Source organism: Strix uralensis, chromosome 1 (assembly GCF_047716275.1).
Source record: "Strix uralensis isolate ZFMK-TIS-50842 chromosome 1, bStrUra1, whole genome shotgun sequence".
Taxonomy (NCBI): domain Eukaryota; kingdom Metazoa; phylum Chordata; class Aves; order Strigiformes; family Strigidae; genus Strix; species Strix uralensis.
In genome coordinates, this window is record NC_133972.1 from 152,866,169 (window position 1) to 152,878,194 (window position 12,026).

Below are 12,026 nucleotides of genomic sequence, written 5' to 3' on the forward strand. Positions count from 1 at the left end.
TCTGTCCAAAACGTCCAAATAGAAATATGTTCACATTTAGGATTCAGTGTGTGTGCAGTAAATCCTATGCCCCTGAGACTTCCAGATGCCAGGCAGCCTTGTTGGAGCTACTCTGACAGTCATTTTGCCAGTCACAACTTCAGGATGTAAAAAGAGTGTTTATCTGTGGAAAGCTGAATATGGGTAAGCCAGCACAAAGTGAACTGCATGAGTAAATATGTCTACTAATGCTAAATAGGGTTTTCCTGAAGCACTTATTTCTTCAGTTTAACCAAGCCTCTTTCAGTGAGTGTAAATAAAATGGTAATGAGAAGAAAAATGTAACGGAAATAGGTATCACAAGCATACAAGACCCAAACCTCTTTCTTAAACATTGCAGCTGTTTCTCACAAATTTTCATAGTGCTCCAATTATGAACTGAGATCTCTTCCAGGGTGCTATAAGGCTCATTTCCAACTGGCTTGTCAGGTTTTACTGTTGTCTTGCTGTTGGCAGCAAGACAGTTGAATCTGCCTGGACTATTTTCAAAGTCTGAGGAAGCAATTTGTTGTGCATGTGCAGATCAGTTCCTAGTTGTGCAGCAGCTCCAACATGTCACAGAACCATCATATCTTCTGTGCTTGTATGACAGAACTGTGCTTCCTTAGCAATTGTTTTCCAAGGTGACTCATTTTTCTGAGCCAGCGACTTGGGAAGCATAGGGGTTTTGTCTCACCTTCCAGATACCAGTTAAGTCCTTTGTGCATTATATCCAAGAGCTTGTTAACTTTCAGTAGACTAGTCTGTGAAGAGAGGTAGGCTCATTCAGGACACCTAACTAGGCTATCTACTTTTAGTTGATGGGAACATTATCACAGTGTTTCAGAAGACTGAGCTGCTGAAACAAGGGCCAGATAAGGGATTCTTTAATGGTATTAATAGGTTTTATTCTCCCCTGCATTACTAATGGTGCTTGTTTCCTCTTTAAACGGGTCCCTCATTTAGGTATAGGCAAGCTGGTATTGCTGATATGGGTTCCAAGCCTGAGATGGTGAAGAACTTGTGATGAAGCTGTCAGCTGGAACTCTAGGGTGGAGGGATGAATGGTAATGACAGATAAGCAAGGAACATGTGTGAGGTGAGGTCAGCCTGTGAACATATGTGTGGTCTTTGCAGATGTGAATAGGGAAGAAAAAAGAAAAAGGCATGTCCTGTAAGAAGGGACTGAAAATTTAGACTATTTAGAATAATAATAAAAAAGTAGTAAATTACTTTCGATTGCTTATTAACTGGGCATGATCCAGAAATAACATCTTATCTAAGCTTTGCAAAGCATCTTTTCCTTTGTATTCTGCTGAAGAAATTTCCTTTTCCAGGCATAGGCTCAAAACTTCCTACAGAGAGATCAGAAGGAAGTAGAAAAGTGAAAATGTCAGAAGGAGGGTCAAAAGAGTAATTTGGTGTAATCATCTTTCTAAGACAAAGGCTTAATCACACAAGAGAAGAATCCATAGGATATCATGCTTAATTATTTCCAGTTTTTCCTGATCTTATTAGAAATAGAGCAGCAGGGAACATACAACAAACGTGCAAATCTGAGAAACATGAATATTAATAAGCTGTCAACTGGCAGTGGTGGACTGGGTCCCCAGTATGTCTGCCTGCTTCCAACGACTTCTTAACAGTACCGGTCCATTTTCTTGGTGGCCCAGAGTGTGAGTTTGTGTACCAGATCACATGATAGAGGCCATGGTGTGACATATAGGGTCACACTCCAGGTGTCATATGAGAGGCATGGCTCTCAGTGTATGAGGTCATCTAGTATGTGCACTGTGCTGTGACTGGAAGCATCTCTTCCAGTGGGAGTCTGACAAGTGTGGACTTCCATTAAGAAATTATGGTATTTCTTTTTTCTTTTTTTCTTTTATTTTTTTAGCTCCAGCCAACTGGTTTTAATATACAGTAGCTTTCTACAGTAAGTAGACAATTTATCATACAAATGTATTTGCCATATCGTTATGTTTCCTTTCAATTTATTCCAAGGAAAGACATTTAACAAAATATATTTGATTAATAGACTAAGCCTAATTTTGTTTTACAAAATGTAATTTTGAAGAAAGTCTTTCCTGTAATTTAAATCCTTCCAGCAAAACATACTTAAGAAGATAATTCCAGTAAATATTCTATCAACAGTGACGCTAAGTCTCAGTTTCAGAAAGAGAGCCAGAACAAAATAGTCATGCTGAAACTCTTTCAACCTTTACATTAGATAATCCTTTCTGTTGAGAGTAATATCCTTTCTGTTGAGCAGTACTAGTAGTAGTTGAAAACAGGGCTACATGTTTGAGGGTAAACCAGGGTCTTCAATTTGAATACACCTTCCCCTAAAGAGTATCACTTAAAAAAATAAAACTGAAATAAATCAAGATATTTTTAAATTCTTAATGACTGACCTATGCAGACCAGAGAAGTTTCTTTGGTGGTGGTATCTCTAGTCAGTACCTGCATGCTCTCCATGTCATCATTCTTCCTCATGGGTATGCACTGTTACGTGCTCGCCCCTCCCCCAATTTGTTGTCTCACCTGCCTTGTGTGATGCAGCACTCTGCTGTTCAGAATCTTCTTCCAACTGTGTAGCGTCTCTTTTATGTTTTTCTTTCTTGGCCATAAGAACTTCAAGTGTTTATGGATGTTCATCATTAACAATGACAATTATGCAAGGTCACGCAAAATCAGTCCTAGGCTCTTTATCACATGAAGTGGTCCTATAAATCTGCAGATCCATATATCAAAGCTGAGATTCCATCTGATTAAATGTAGACATCCACAAACTAGGCATCTAAACCCAAGATAATCATCTTGATTTTTACAGTCATTGAAGAAAAACAGACACTGTGGATATATAAAATAAGTCAGATGAATGGAGCTAAGACTAACTGCTTTAGAAATCTAAAACTACCTGAGATGAATTCTGGGTGTCTCTACTTTTCAGGGGAGGGACACTTTCCTACTTATTACAACATCTGCTAGTATTCTAAGCTCCAAATGAGAAGTGTTTGCTGAATTGTGCATAGTGATTTTCTTAGTGCTTGTGACTGTCAAGTTCCTGTGCAGAAGTGTGTTTGCACTACTTAATCTTTGATTTATGTTAAGAACTGCAGCATTGAATCTCACAAGTGAGTCAAGGCCTGCTTTCTAGATCTGACAAAAGATCTCCTAGCAGTAAGGCTCTTGAGGCCTTTGAGTACAGCTTTTAGCATAGGTGCCACTGATTTACATAGTCAGGGCTAAGTGCAAACATCAGGCTGTGGTCCACAGTTTCCTTATCACTAATGAAGATTGATACATTTTTCTCCTAATTACTGCATTTCTCTGTATTTCACATATTAAAAGTCAAGACTGTACTTCATGTAAGGAACAGCTTCTTTCTTTTGTTTTGGTAGGACCAGGTCCTTCAGACATTTTCCTAGGTTGTTCCATGTTGAAAGCTGGCAAATCCAGAGGAATAATTACCTCCAAACAAGAAGTATTGAAATGCATTGTAGGAAGTTTCAAAGCCTGTCGTAAGACCTACAAGGAGAAGCTTCCTTTTGTGCTCAAACTGCATTACTGACTCTGTTGAAAAATACTTCTGTGCTTCATATGTCCCAGGCAACTTTACTGCACCAAATGCTAGCATGTCCCCGAGGTGGCCAGAGCTGACAAAGCAATTGTTTAAGCACTCATATAATCACCTCCAGCCAATTCTGGCTGTGTAGCTCCTCTTTGGAGTCACTCACTATGCAGCAGTCTAGATGGATAGTATTGCAAACACAGGAAGTGACCTACTTAAATGAAAGTTCTTCAATAGCTGTAGTCCACTTTTCACTTCTCTCCAGAGCCCTTCTGGTATAGGGCTTCCCTGGGACCCTTGCAGTTAAGAGGAGAATCAAGTGACAAGGGATGTACTCTGCTCACTACAGCCTTATGCTGAAAATCAGTGTGGAGGGGGAAAATACTCAACTGCAAGGCAAAATCATTTGTAGCTTTGAGTAATGACAGAGATGCACAATCATTGGCTCATGTAGTTGGGATGTAGTATGTATTCAGCATGCAGTATGTAGTCAGATAGACTCCACAGCTTGAAGACTTTAAAGTTGTATGACCTGTCCTTTTTGGCAGTGAGATTGGAAGGGACGTTTTTGTTTTACTTGGTTCAAAGCAAGATGATCTTTTTAATTAACCAAGGGAAGAACGTTCCAGTTTAGATAGGTCCTGGTTTAGATAGAAAGGGTGTGGGTTATCCATATAGACTATGTGAAGGTTTGGGCACCTTAGAGCATCCCAAATGACTCTGTATGTGTAGAATAGCTAATTAAGTTGAGTGTTTTATGTCTAAACTGTTTGGAAGATAAATGGTTTTGAGCTTGACCATGAACTTAGACAACATTCAAGAAAAAGTAGACACATACTGTGTATGTTAGATTCAAATTACTTAATGCCTTTTAAAAGATACTTGATTACTGTATTTGTGGATGGGAAAGCTGTTCTAAGAAGCAAAAAATACATAATCAAACATTAAAGTATAAGGGCAATGGAAACTGACTGGAATTCTTTTAAATACACGTTGTCATTCAGGGTTCCCACTGCTACAGGAAGTTCCCATTGCTGTGGGTTGCTGGGTGGAGAAGAAAATCTTTTCCTCTGTGTATTGGGTTTTGGCTAAAGAAAATGAGCGAAACATAACATCAGTAAGTTTACAAAGGTTTCAGCTAACCACCATTTATGCAGAAAGGCTGGGTCACTGAGGTGGTTTTTCTCCCAACCTGATTTGTCCATGCAAGCTTTTCATATACACATAGAGCTCACTGACCTTAATAAGAGTGGACCTCGCATATGTCCTTTCTCATATCCAGCCACACTCTTGAACTCATGAAGCATCTGAATGCTGTTATAATTACATTAGATAAGATTGTATCTTGCATGGTAATATATTTGTTCCTTTTTCTATGAAAGATGGCTGTGATATTATAGCTTATATAATTTATCAGTGAGGTGATATTTTTTGCCGAGTCATTTCTGCTGCACACCCTAAATGTGCGTATTCTCAATAATAAAACATCTGCTGTTGTGGAAGAGAAATATCTAAGAGACTAGCAAGTGCATTCTCTGGTAGTCAGAATTAAAACTACAATGTCTTTGTTACAGAAAGTGTATGGTTTAACAGTTTTTCTTGTAGGGAAACAACTATGTGTCTTATATGTATTACTTTTAATTTTACAAGATTTCACAAATCATTTACCTGGTCAAGATTTTAATATTTATAGAACTTGCACTGAAAAATTTATGTCCAGTGATCTTATCAAGTCATTCATTGTACCCCAAAAAAGTGTGGGTGTATGTACTAAGCAATACATGTCTCTCATAGTAATGTAATATGCTACAGGGCTTCCAGACAGTCAACCTGGTTATATTTTTATAAGTTAAAATGTTTTATTAATAATAATTTGATTGCATTTTATTAACTTTTATATTATTTAGACCTGTCATTCAGATGACTTAATGCAGTGTTAAGGGCAAAATCTAGGTGATCTAGAAGGGCTTTATAATTTCTAATTTCAATGCCAATTTTTTTGAAACATATAGCTACATATTTTAATGGAAAAAATTCATACAGATATGAACGAAACAGTCTTTGGATGGAGTTGCTTATTTTCTCATAACTTTAATTTTAGAGTAATTGGTATTTACTGTGACACACAACTAAATGAAAAAGAAAGTCAGCTTTCTACATCTTGACTGAAAAGGAGAGGGGAAGACAGTAGAGCAAGAAGTGGGAGCGCTTTGATCAGGCAACAGGCTCAACTTTGCATGTGTTCCTCCATGCAGGTTTAGGTTCAGGGCTTAACATTTGATAAAGAGTAACTTGCTGCAAAACAACTGGATCTTTTAAAATGTTAGTAATTTCTATGTGCTAATGCCTCAGGCATGCTGGGCTAAATGTGTCTAATCTTGGACACATATAGTATGTGGATACAGCATAAAGTAGTTAATGGGTGAGAGGATTCTTGGAAACCTTTTTAGTAAACAGAAATCAGTTACACCAGCAGATGAGTGTGGGACCTATGTTTAAAGACCTGAACAAAGAAACTGGTCCAGAGATCCTTTTAGTCTACATTACCACTGCTAAGGTGAAGAGTGAAAAGGAGAGTATATGATACCCTGTTCAAATGACATATTAAAAGAAGTATTTGGTATTTCTAATTGTGTAAAATCAGTCCAGTAGACTTGCCTTCCATGAGAGCTTGAAGAGTCCTGAGTCCTTTCTGTGATACTTTTGGTAATTTTTTGGGTATGTAAACAGTTGAGGCTGTGTCAAAATATAGGGTAGTAGGATCCTCCTGATGAAAAGATGATGACCATCCGAATGAGTCACTGAGACCTCCTTTATAAATAGTGGAGGAGAAATAAGACATTTTGGGTATGGTGAAGGTATGATTTATCTCACCTGGAAGTTCACATCTAAACCAGGTCATATGAAGCTTCCCTTAAAAAGTTCTGTTTCCCTTCACTGATTGTAAAAGGAACACAGGCTGATTAATTCAGATGTACAGATCTGTACAATAAAAGTCCAAAATTTAGGTAGAAGAACTGGATGAGACTAGAAGACTCTAGATGAAACTAGAAGACTGGAGACTAGAAGTCTCTAGATGTAATTATCTGAGAGTTAGCTGTAAAATTTTTCTAACAGGAACTAAAAAATCTTACCTTAAGGGAATTTTTTTCCCCTGAGAGTAGAGAGAAACTGGAAGCTCTCTAGTAGAAAAAGAACCAACGTATTTTTTTTTACTGTATAATGGGAAGTTTTAAAATTTTAAGTTATCACTCAATAATTTATCACTCTCAATAACTTAATATGTGGTACCACATATTACTGTATGCATTAATCTAAGTAGATTACTATTTTGGATAGCTCTATTAAAAAAAAAAAAAAGGATCCAGAATTTCTTTCTCTAACTGAAAGTCAGTGTGTATGTTTCAAATGTGGGTGTGCATATGCCAGACAGTTAGAGCCCAACACTGCTCAACATTTGCTTATATAAACACCTATACAATGAACTTATATATATGTACAGCACATCTATACTGTAAAGTACAGTTACTGTAAAGCTAATTTAATATCTGTCTTTGAGTGTATGTCTATATGCACATATTGTGGACATGGAAGTAGCAAGTGAAGATTGGACCAGGTTTTGGTGACAAGGTATATGCACATTTGCAGTGGAAATGTATATATGGTCAGTATATCTCAGTGGCCTCAACTTTTCAATAACTTATTTTCCTATTTTTAAGAAGTTATTTTCTATGTAGACACACAAGTGAAAATTCAGTTTGATAGGAATCCTTGCTCTTGACAAGCTCATACAAAACTGTATAATAGACATGGGAAAAGGCATGAACAGGAGAGCTGGCAAAGCCATGATGGGTTTCATAAAGTGCAGGTAAAGTGCTATGTTCACTGTAGAACAACAAGGACGTAATAGCTGTACTCCTGGATTCCTTTCCAGTGGCTTCTTTTGGATTATAAATCATAATCGAGATTGTTGCTGAGAATTTTAAAACCTTAAAAAACAGCCAGTAATTTGCAGTGGTAGATTCTTAATGCCCGATGGCAGATAATCTACATTTAAATTTAGTCATTTCAATGAAAATACACCATTTCTCAGAAATAGTTAAGAATTAGAATTAGTGCTCCTGGAATTAGATACCAAATTATAGGGAACCAAATTACAACTTTTTTAGTCAGCCTTTGGTTTTGGGTACAGCAGTTATATTGATGACACAGAAAATTGCTGGGAAAAAAAGAGTATGGGCTCATGTGCCTTTAGTTCATGCAATTAGAGCTGAGAAGTCATCATTACTGTAATGAGACTTAAGATCGCTTTTTAGATATATTTTAAAACCAGGGTTTGTAAAACAGGCAACAGACTAGAACTCTTGCTATCTTCTGGATATCTCTAAATGTATATTTATGCAGTAAAGGCTAGATCTTCATGAGCTCACTAATGATTTCAGTCAGTTCCCCTGAAGCAATGTCTTTGGAAGCAGAGGTAAGACAGCACTGGAAATTCCATGGCAGAAGTACCTTTTGCAAAATGTTATTAGCTTTCAGATGAATATTTCTTTTCCCTTTAGGAGTATAGCCACACTTTTATCTGTAATATAGTCAAGATGCTATCAGTCATGAGAAAGCAATTTTTGGTGAGAATTTCCCATTTTAAAATGTTATCTTCCTTTCGAGAATCAAGAAGCAGTTAATACATTTACAGCAGGCCTATTTATTACTTAGAAAATCTGAATGAATTAAAGCTTCAATATAATTATATGAGGTCCCTTTACCATTTATTTATGAAATCAAAGGATATATACTATACTACAATGTTTCTGCAAAAAGTAAGGGACTAAGTTCAAAGTATCTTTTTGAAAATAAAACCTTTGTATTCTGTACATTTCCTTCTTTAAAATGAAAATGAGGCTTGATTTTTTTTCCATATACAAGTCTATATATTAGGAGAAAACAGGTGAAAAATGATCATATTTCTCATTGTACATAACATCCCTCTGGGGAGACTGTATTTTACTTCTCTAAAGCATGTATTAGCTTTTTGTAGCTTAGTTTTATGGGGCTGTATCTTCACATCCTCTCTGTAAAATTTTCTAGACAACTGTTCAGACTGTGATTAGACCTATTAGTTATATTTCACCAATTTATTGATGTAGCTTCAGAGGAATGGGTTGAGCAATGTCAAAGCAGGATCTGAAGTAATGGAAATAGAAAAATATCATTTGTGGTCTGTACTAAAAAGAGCAGAACTACTTTGGTTTAGTGTTCTTTTGGTCGTGAAATTCGACAAAAAAGTCAACATTTTTTCCTGCACACAAGAGTATCAAAATACTATGTAGCATGTAGTAACAAAGTATTTTTCATGTAACATGTAGTAACAGTGGTGAGGAAAAAATGAGGAAGAAGTGTAATAATACAAAATGCGTGGGCATAATGTACAATTTAAAGTACCTACATAAAAGAGAATGATTTATTAAAATAATGAGTCATTCTCCAGTTCTATGGACAGCAGTATTAATTTAGACCTTTTCTTTAATACTGGTTTTTAAACCTACCTTCCTACCATGTGTCTGCCATGCAGGTTAAATTCCGATTCTATAAAATATATATATATTTCGTCAAAACCCTACACATTTTTTCCTAGTTATAAGGTACCTGTAATTACTAGAATTCTTCCTGATATTTAACCAGTAGACATCTGTCTGGGAATTTCAAGCAAAGTGAATAATGCTTTTTATTCTAAAACTTCTTTCTATATTTGTTTTTCTTATCAATCTATCATATTTAACAGATCATTTAACCTTTCTTAAAACATCATCTACTGTACAGCTGAATATAGAGTACCATTGTTTTAAGTATTTTATTGAAGTGATTAGAATAAATACTAGTTTGTGTTAGAAAACCGAAGAAATACGTTCCTTGAAACAAAACTGTTTCTTTAGATTATGATAAAAACTCATTCCATATTCTTGTCTGAAAATTCTGTTAGGAATACAATACGATTTGCCTTGTCTTTTAATTTACTGTAAGTAATGTTGTAGGAACAGTTAAAAACTCTGAAGCAATGATGCTTTACACTGTACATAATTTTATGCACACGTGGACACACTCAAACGTACCTCCTTCCTCACTGTATTTCATATCCCATGTACTCTGTTGTTGGAGCCTTAACTTTTTCTTGGAAGCACTTTGCAAGTTCTGCTAGCAGAGGTTATGAATCAGATAGGATAATCAGAAGTCTTTACAATTTTACTGTATCTTTGTCTGTCCTTTCTGTCACCTTTCCTTTACTGCACTATCTTGTCTGTCTGATTCTCGCAGGAGACATGGATTACAACTGGTTGGACCATACGTCTTGGCATAGCAGTGAGGCATCCCCAATGTCTTTGGTGAGACATGTGGAGCCTTACCATTTAGTTTCCTTTATCATTTCACATTTCCTTTGTTTTATTTACACCTTTGCATGTTTTCTTTTTTGTATCCTTTTTTTTATCCCACACCTATAGGGGACAGTCAAAGGGGAAAAAGAAAAACTAGTGAGCAGGCAGTTTTGTCGGATTCTAACACCTTATCCGAGAGGCAAAAGAAAATGGTGTGCTTTGGTGGCCACTCTTTGGAAGAGGACTTGGAATGGTCTGAGCCTCAGATAAAAGACTCTGGGGTAGATACGTGTAGTAGCACAACTCTAAACGAGGAACATAGCCATAGCGAGAAGGTACTGAGATTACGGAGCCTGCATTTTAACCTGCTCATTTGGTCTTTGTTTGCTCTCTGTCACTCATTAAAATAGTGCATAAAATAAAAGATAGGGTGTTTTTAGAGATAATGTAGCATTTCTTAAGGTGCAGAAAAGAAAAACAAATGAAAAGTCTCTGCATGCTTGCAGCTTTTACTGTTTGGCAGCCTAAGAAAAAAATTGAGAGGGTAAAGGAATGTTGTTCTTATGGTTGCATAATAGCATGTCATGGTATTACCTTCAAGTATAAAGTAATTAACAATAAGGATTCTACTGATTGGCTTATTTGATTTACTATGTTCAAACTCCTGGGGCTGAAATTAAATTAATAGTTTAAACCCCAGGTGAAAAAGGGAGAAAATTACATCTCTCTGCACAGAAAAGTTGTTTTTCTTTTTTCCCTTTCACTGTCATGGTTGTTCTTTTGTTCTGTTGCCATGCCATTTTTGTGCAGTATTGTGCAGAATTAAAGGCTGTGCCATCTGCTTTGGTATTTTTTAGTTTTGCTTTCTGTTTGGTGGAGATTATGATAAATCTTTTTAGAGTTATTAGTTGTAATGGTAGCAGATTTGTCTGTGTCTGCTAATTATGCATGAAATAGAGCATGAAATAGTATTTTTCTGTGAAAAAGTGCTATGATTACACAAAATAAAATGTTAAAATTTTATTAATTATGCCAATATACAAGTATAACTGTGCCCATGTATAATTATGGAATAATAATGTTCACTGTAACTATGCTTCATATGTGAAGTAATTATTCCAAGAAAGAAACAATACATTTAAGTGGAGTAATGAGTATACCTTTTAACGTATTCTGTAATTTTTAATTTATGACTACCACTGAGAGAAAGTAAAACATGGAAAATGTTTGTCAGTCTTAGAGAAAACCGAAATGTTTGGAATAGTGGAAAAAGAAGAAATGTCTTACATGAAATTTCTGTGTTGAGTTAAATTTCACTATTACTCTTACGCTAGACCTGACCTCTACAGATGTTTTTGTCAGTACTCAGGTGTGATTGTCGTTGTGTGTAGATAACTATGTAGAGTTGTCTATATCTGTCTAATCAAGACACAAAGTTCATTCTAGATATTTACAAATTGTATTTAGTAAAATAGATCATGTTATTAAATATTTGACATATATTCTGATGGACTATATATCCAAATAAATATTTTCCAGCAGAGTTTTCTGTCACTCTATTACATTAAATATTAGTGTAATCATAATACTTTTATGGCATTTAAAAATTTATCAGGATATTAAAAGTATTACTGAGATATTTTTCTTTAAAATCCTATTCACTGTATTTTCCATTAACACCATATGATAGCATCCTGTAACTTGGCAACCATCCAAAGATGGAGACCGTCTCATCGGTCGGATTTTGTTAAATAAACGACTAAAAGATGGAAGCGTGCCTAGAGACTCGGGAGCAATGCTTGGATTGAAGGTTGGTAATGAATAATTCTGGAACTAACAACTCTCTCAGTTAAACTAGCTATCTTTATAATGAAAGTATTCTCATATTATATAGTGTACGCATACCAATATCTATAATGTCTTACTCTCAAAATTACAATATAGAGACATTTTATATTCAATTACCAGGAGTAAGTTTATAGGGTCCCTGACAGGCTCAAAAAATTGTATTTTTCTGAAAGACTAGACATGTTTTCACAAGTTTGCTGAGAATGTCTGCTCTG

General features: G+C 35.7%; 1 protein-coding gene across 27 annotated transcripts in view; it reads left to right on the forward strand.

Annotated features, from left to right (window-relative positions):
• The window catches only part of RIMS2 (regulating synaptic membrane exocytosis 2), a 500,034-nt gene that overhangs the window by 255,288 nt on the left and 232,720 nt on the right, over positions 1 to 12,026 (forward strand). For 19 of the 27 annotated variants that reach the window (XM_074886104.1, XM_074886094.1, XM_074886112.1 and 16 more), the window contains 2 exons: positions 9,905 to 9,972; positions 11,654 to 11,773. In XM_074886104.1, the coding sequence (XP_074742205.1) occupies positions 9,905 to 9,972; positions 11,654 to 11,773 (188 nt within the window). Of the gene's footprint in view, positions 1 to 9,904; positions 9,973 to 10,089; positions 10,299 to 11,653; positions 11,774 to 12,026 lie in introns of all 27 variants that reach the window. The other 8 variants (XM_074886087.1, XM_074886157.1, XM_074886172.1 and 5 more) reach the window with 1 other exon arrangement.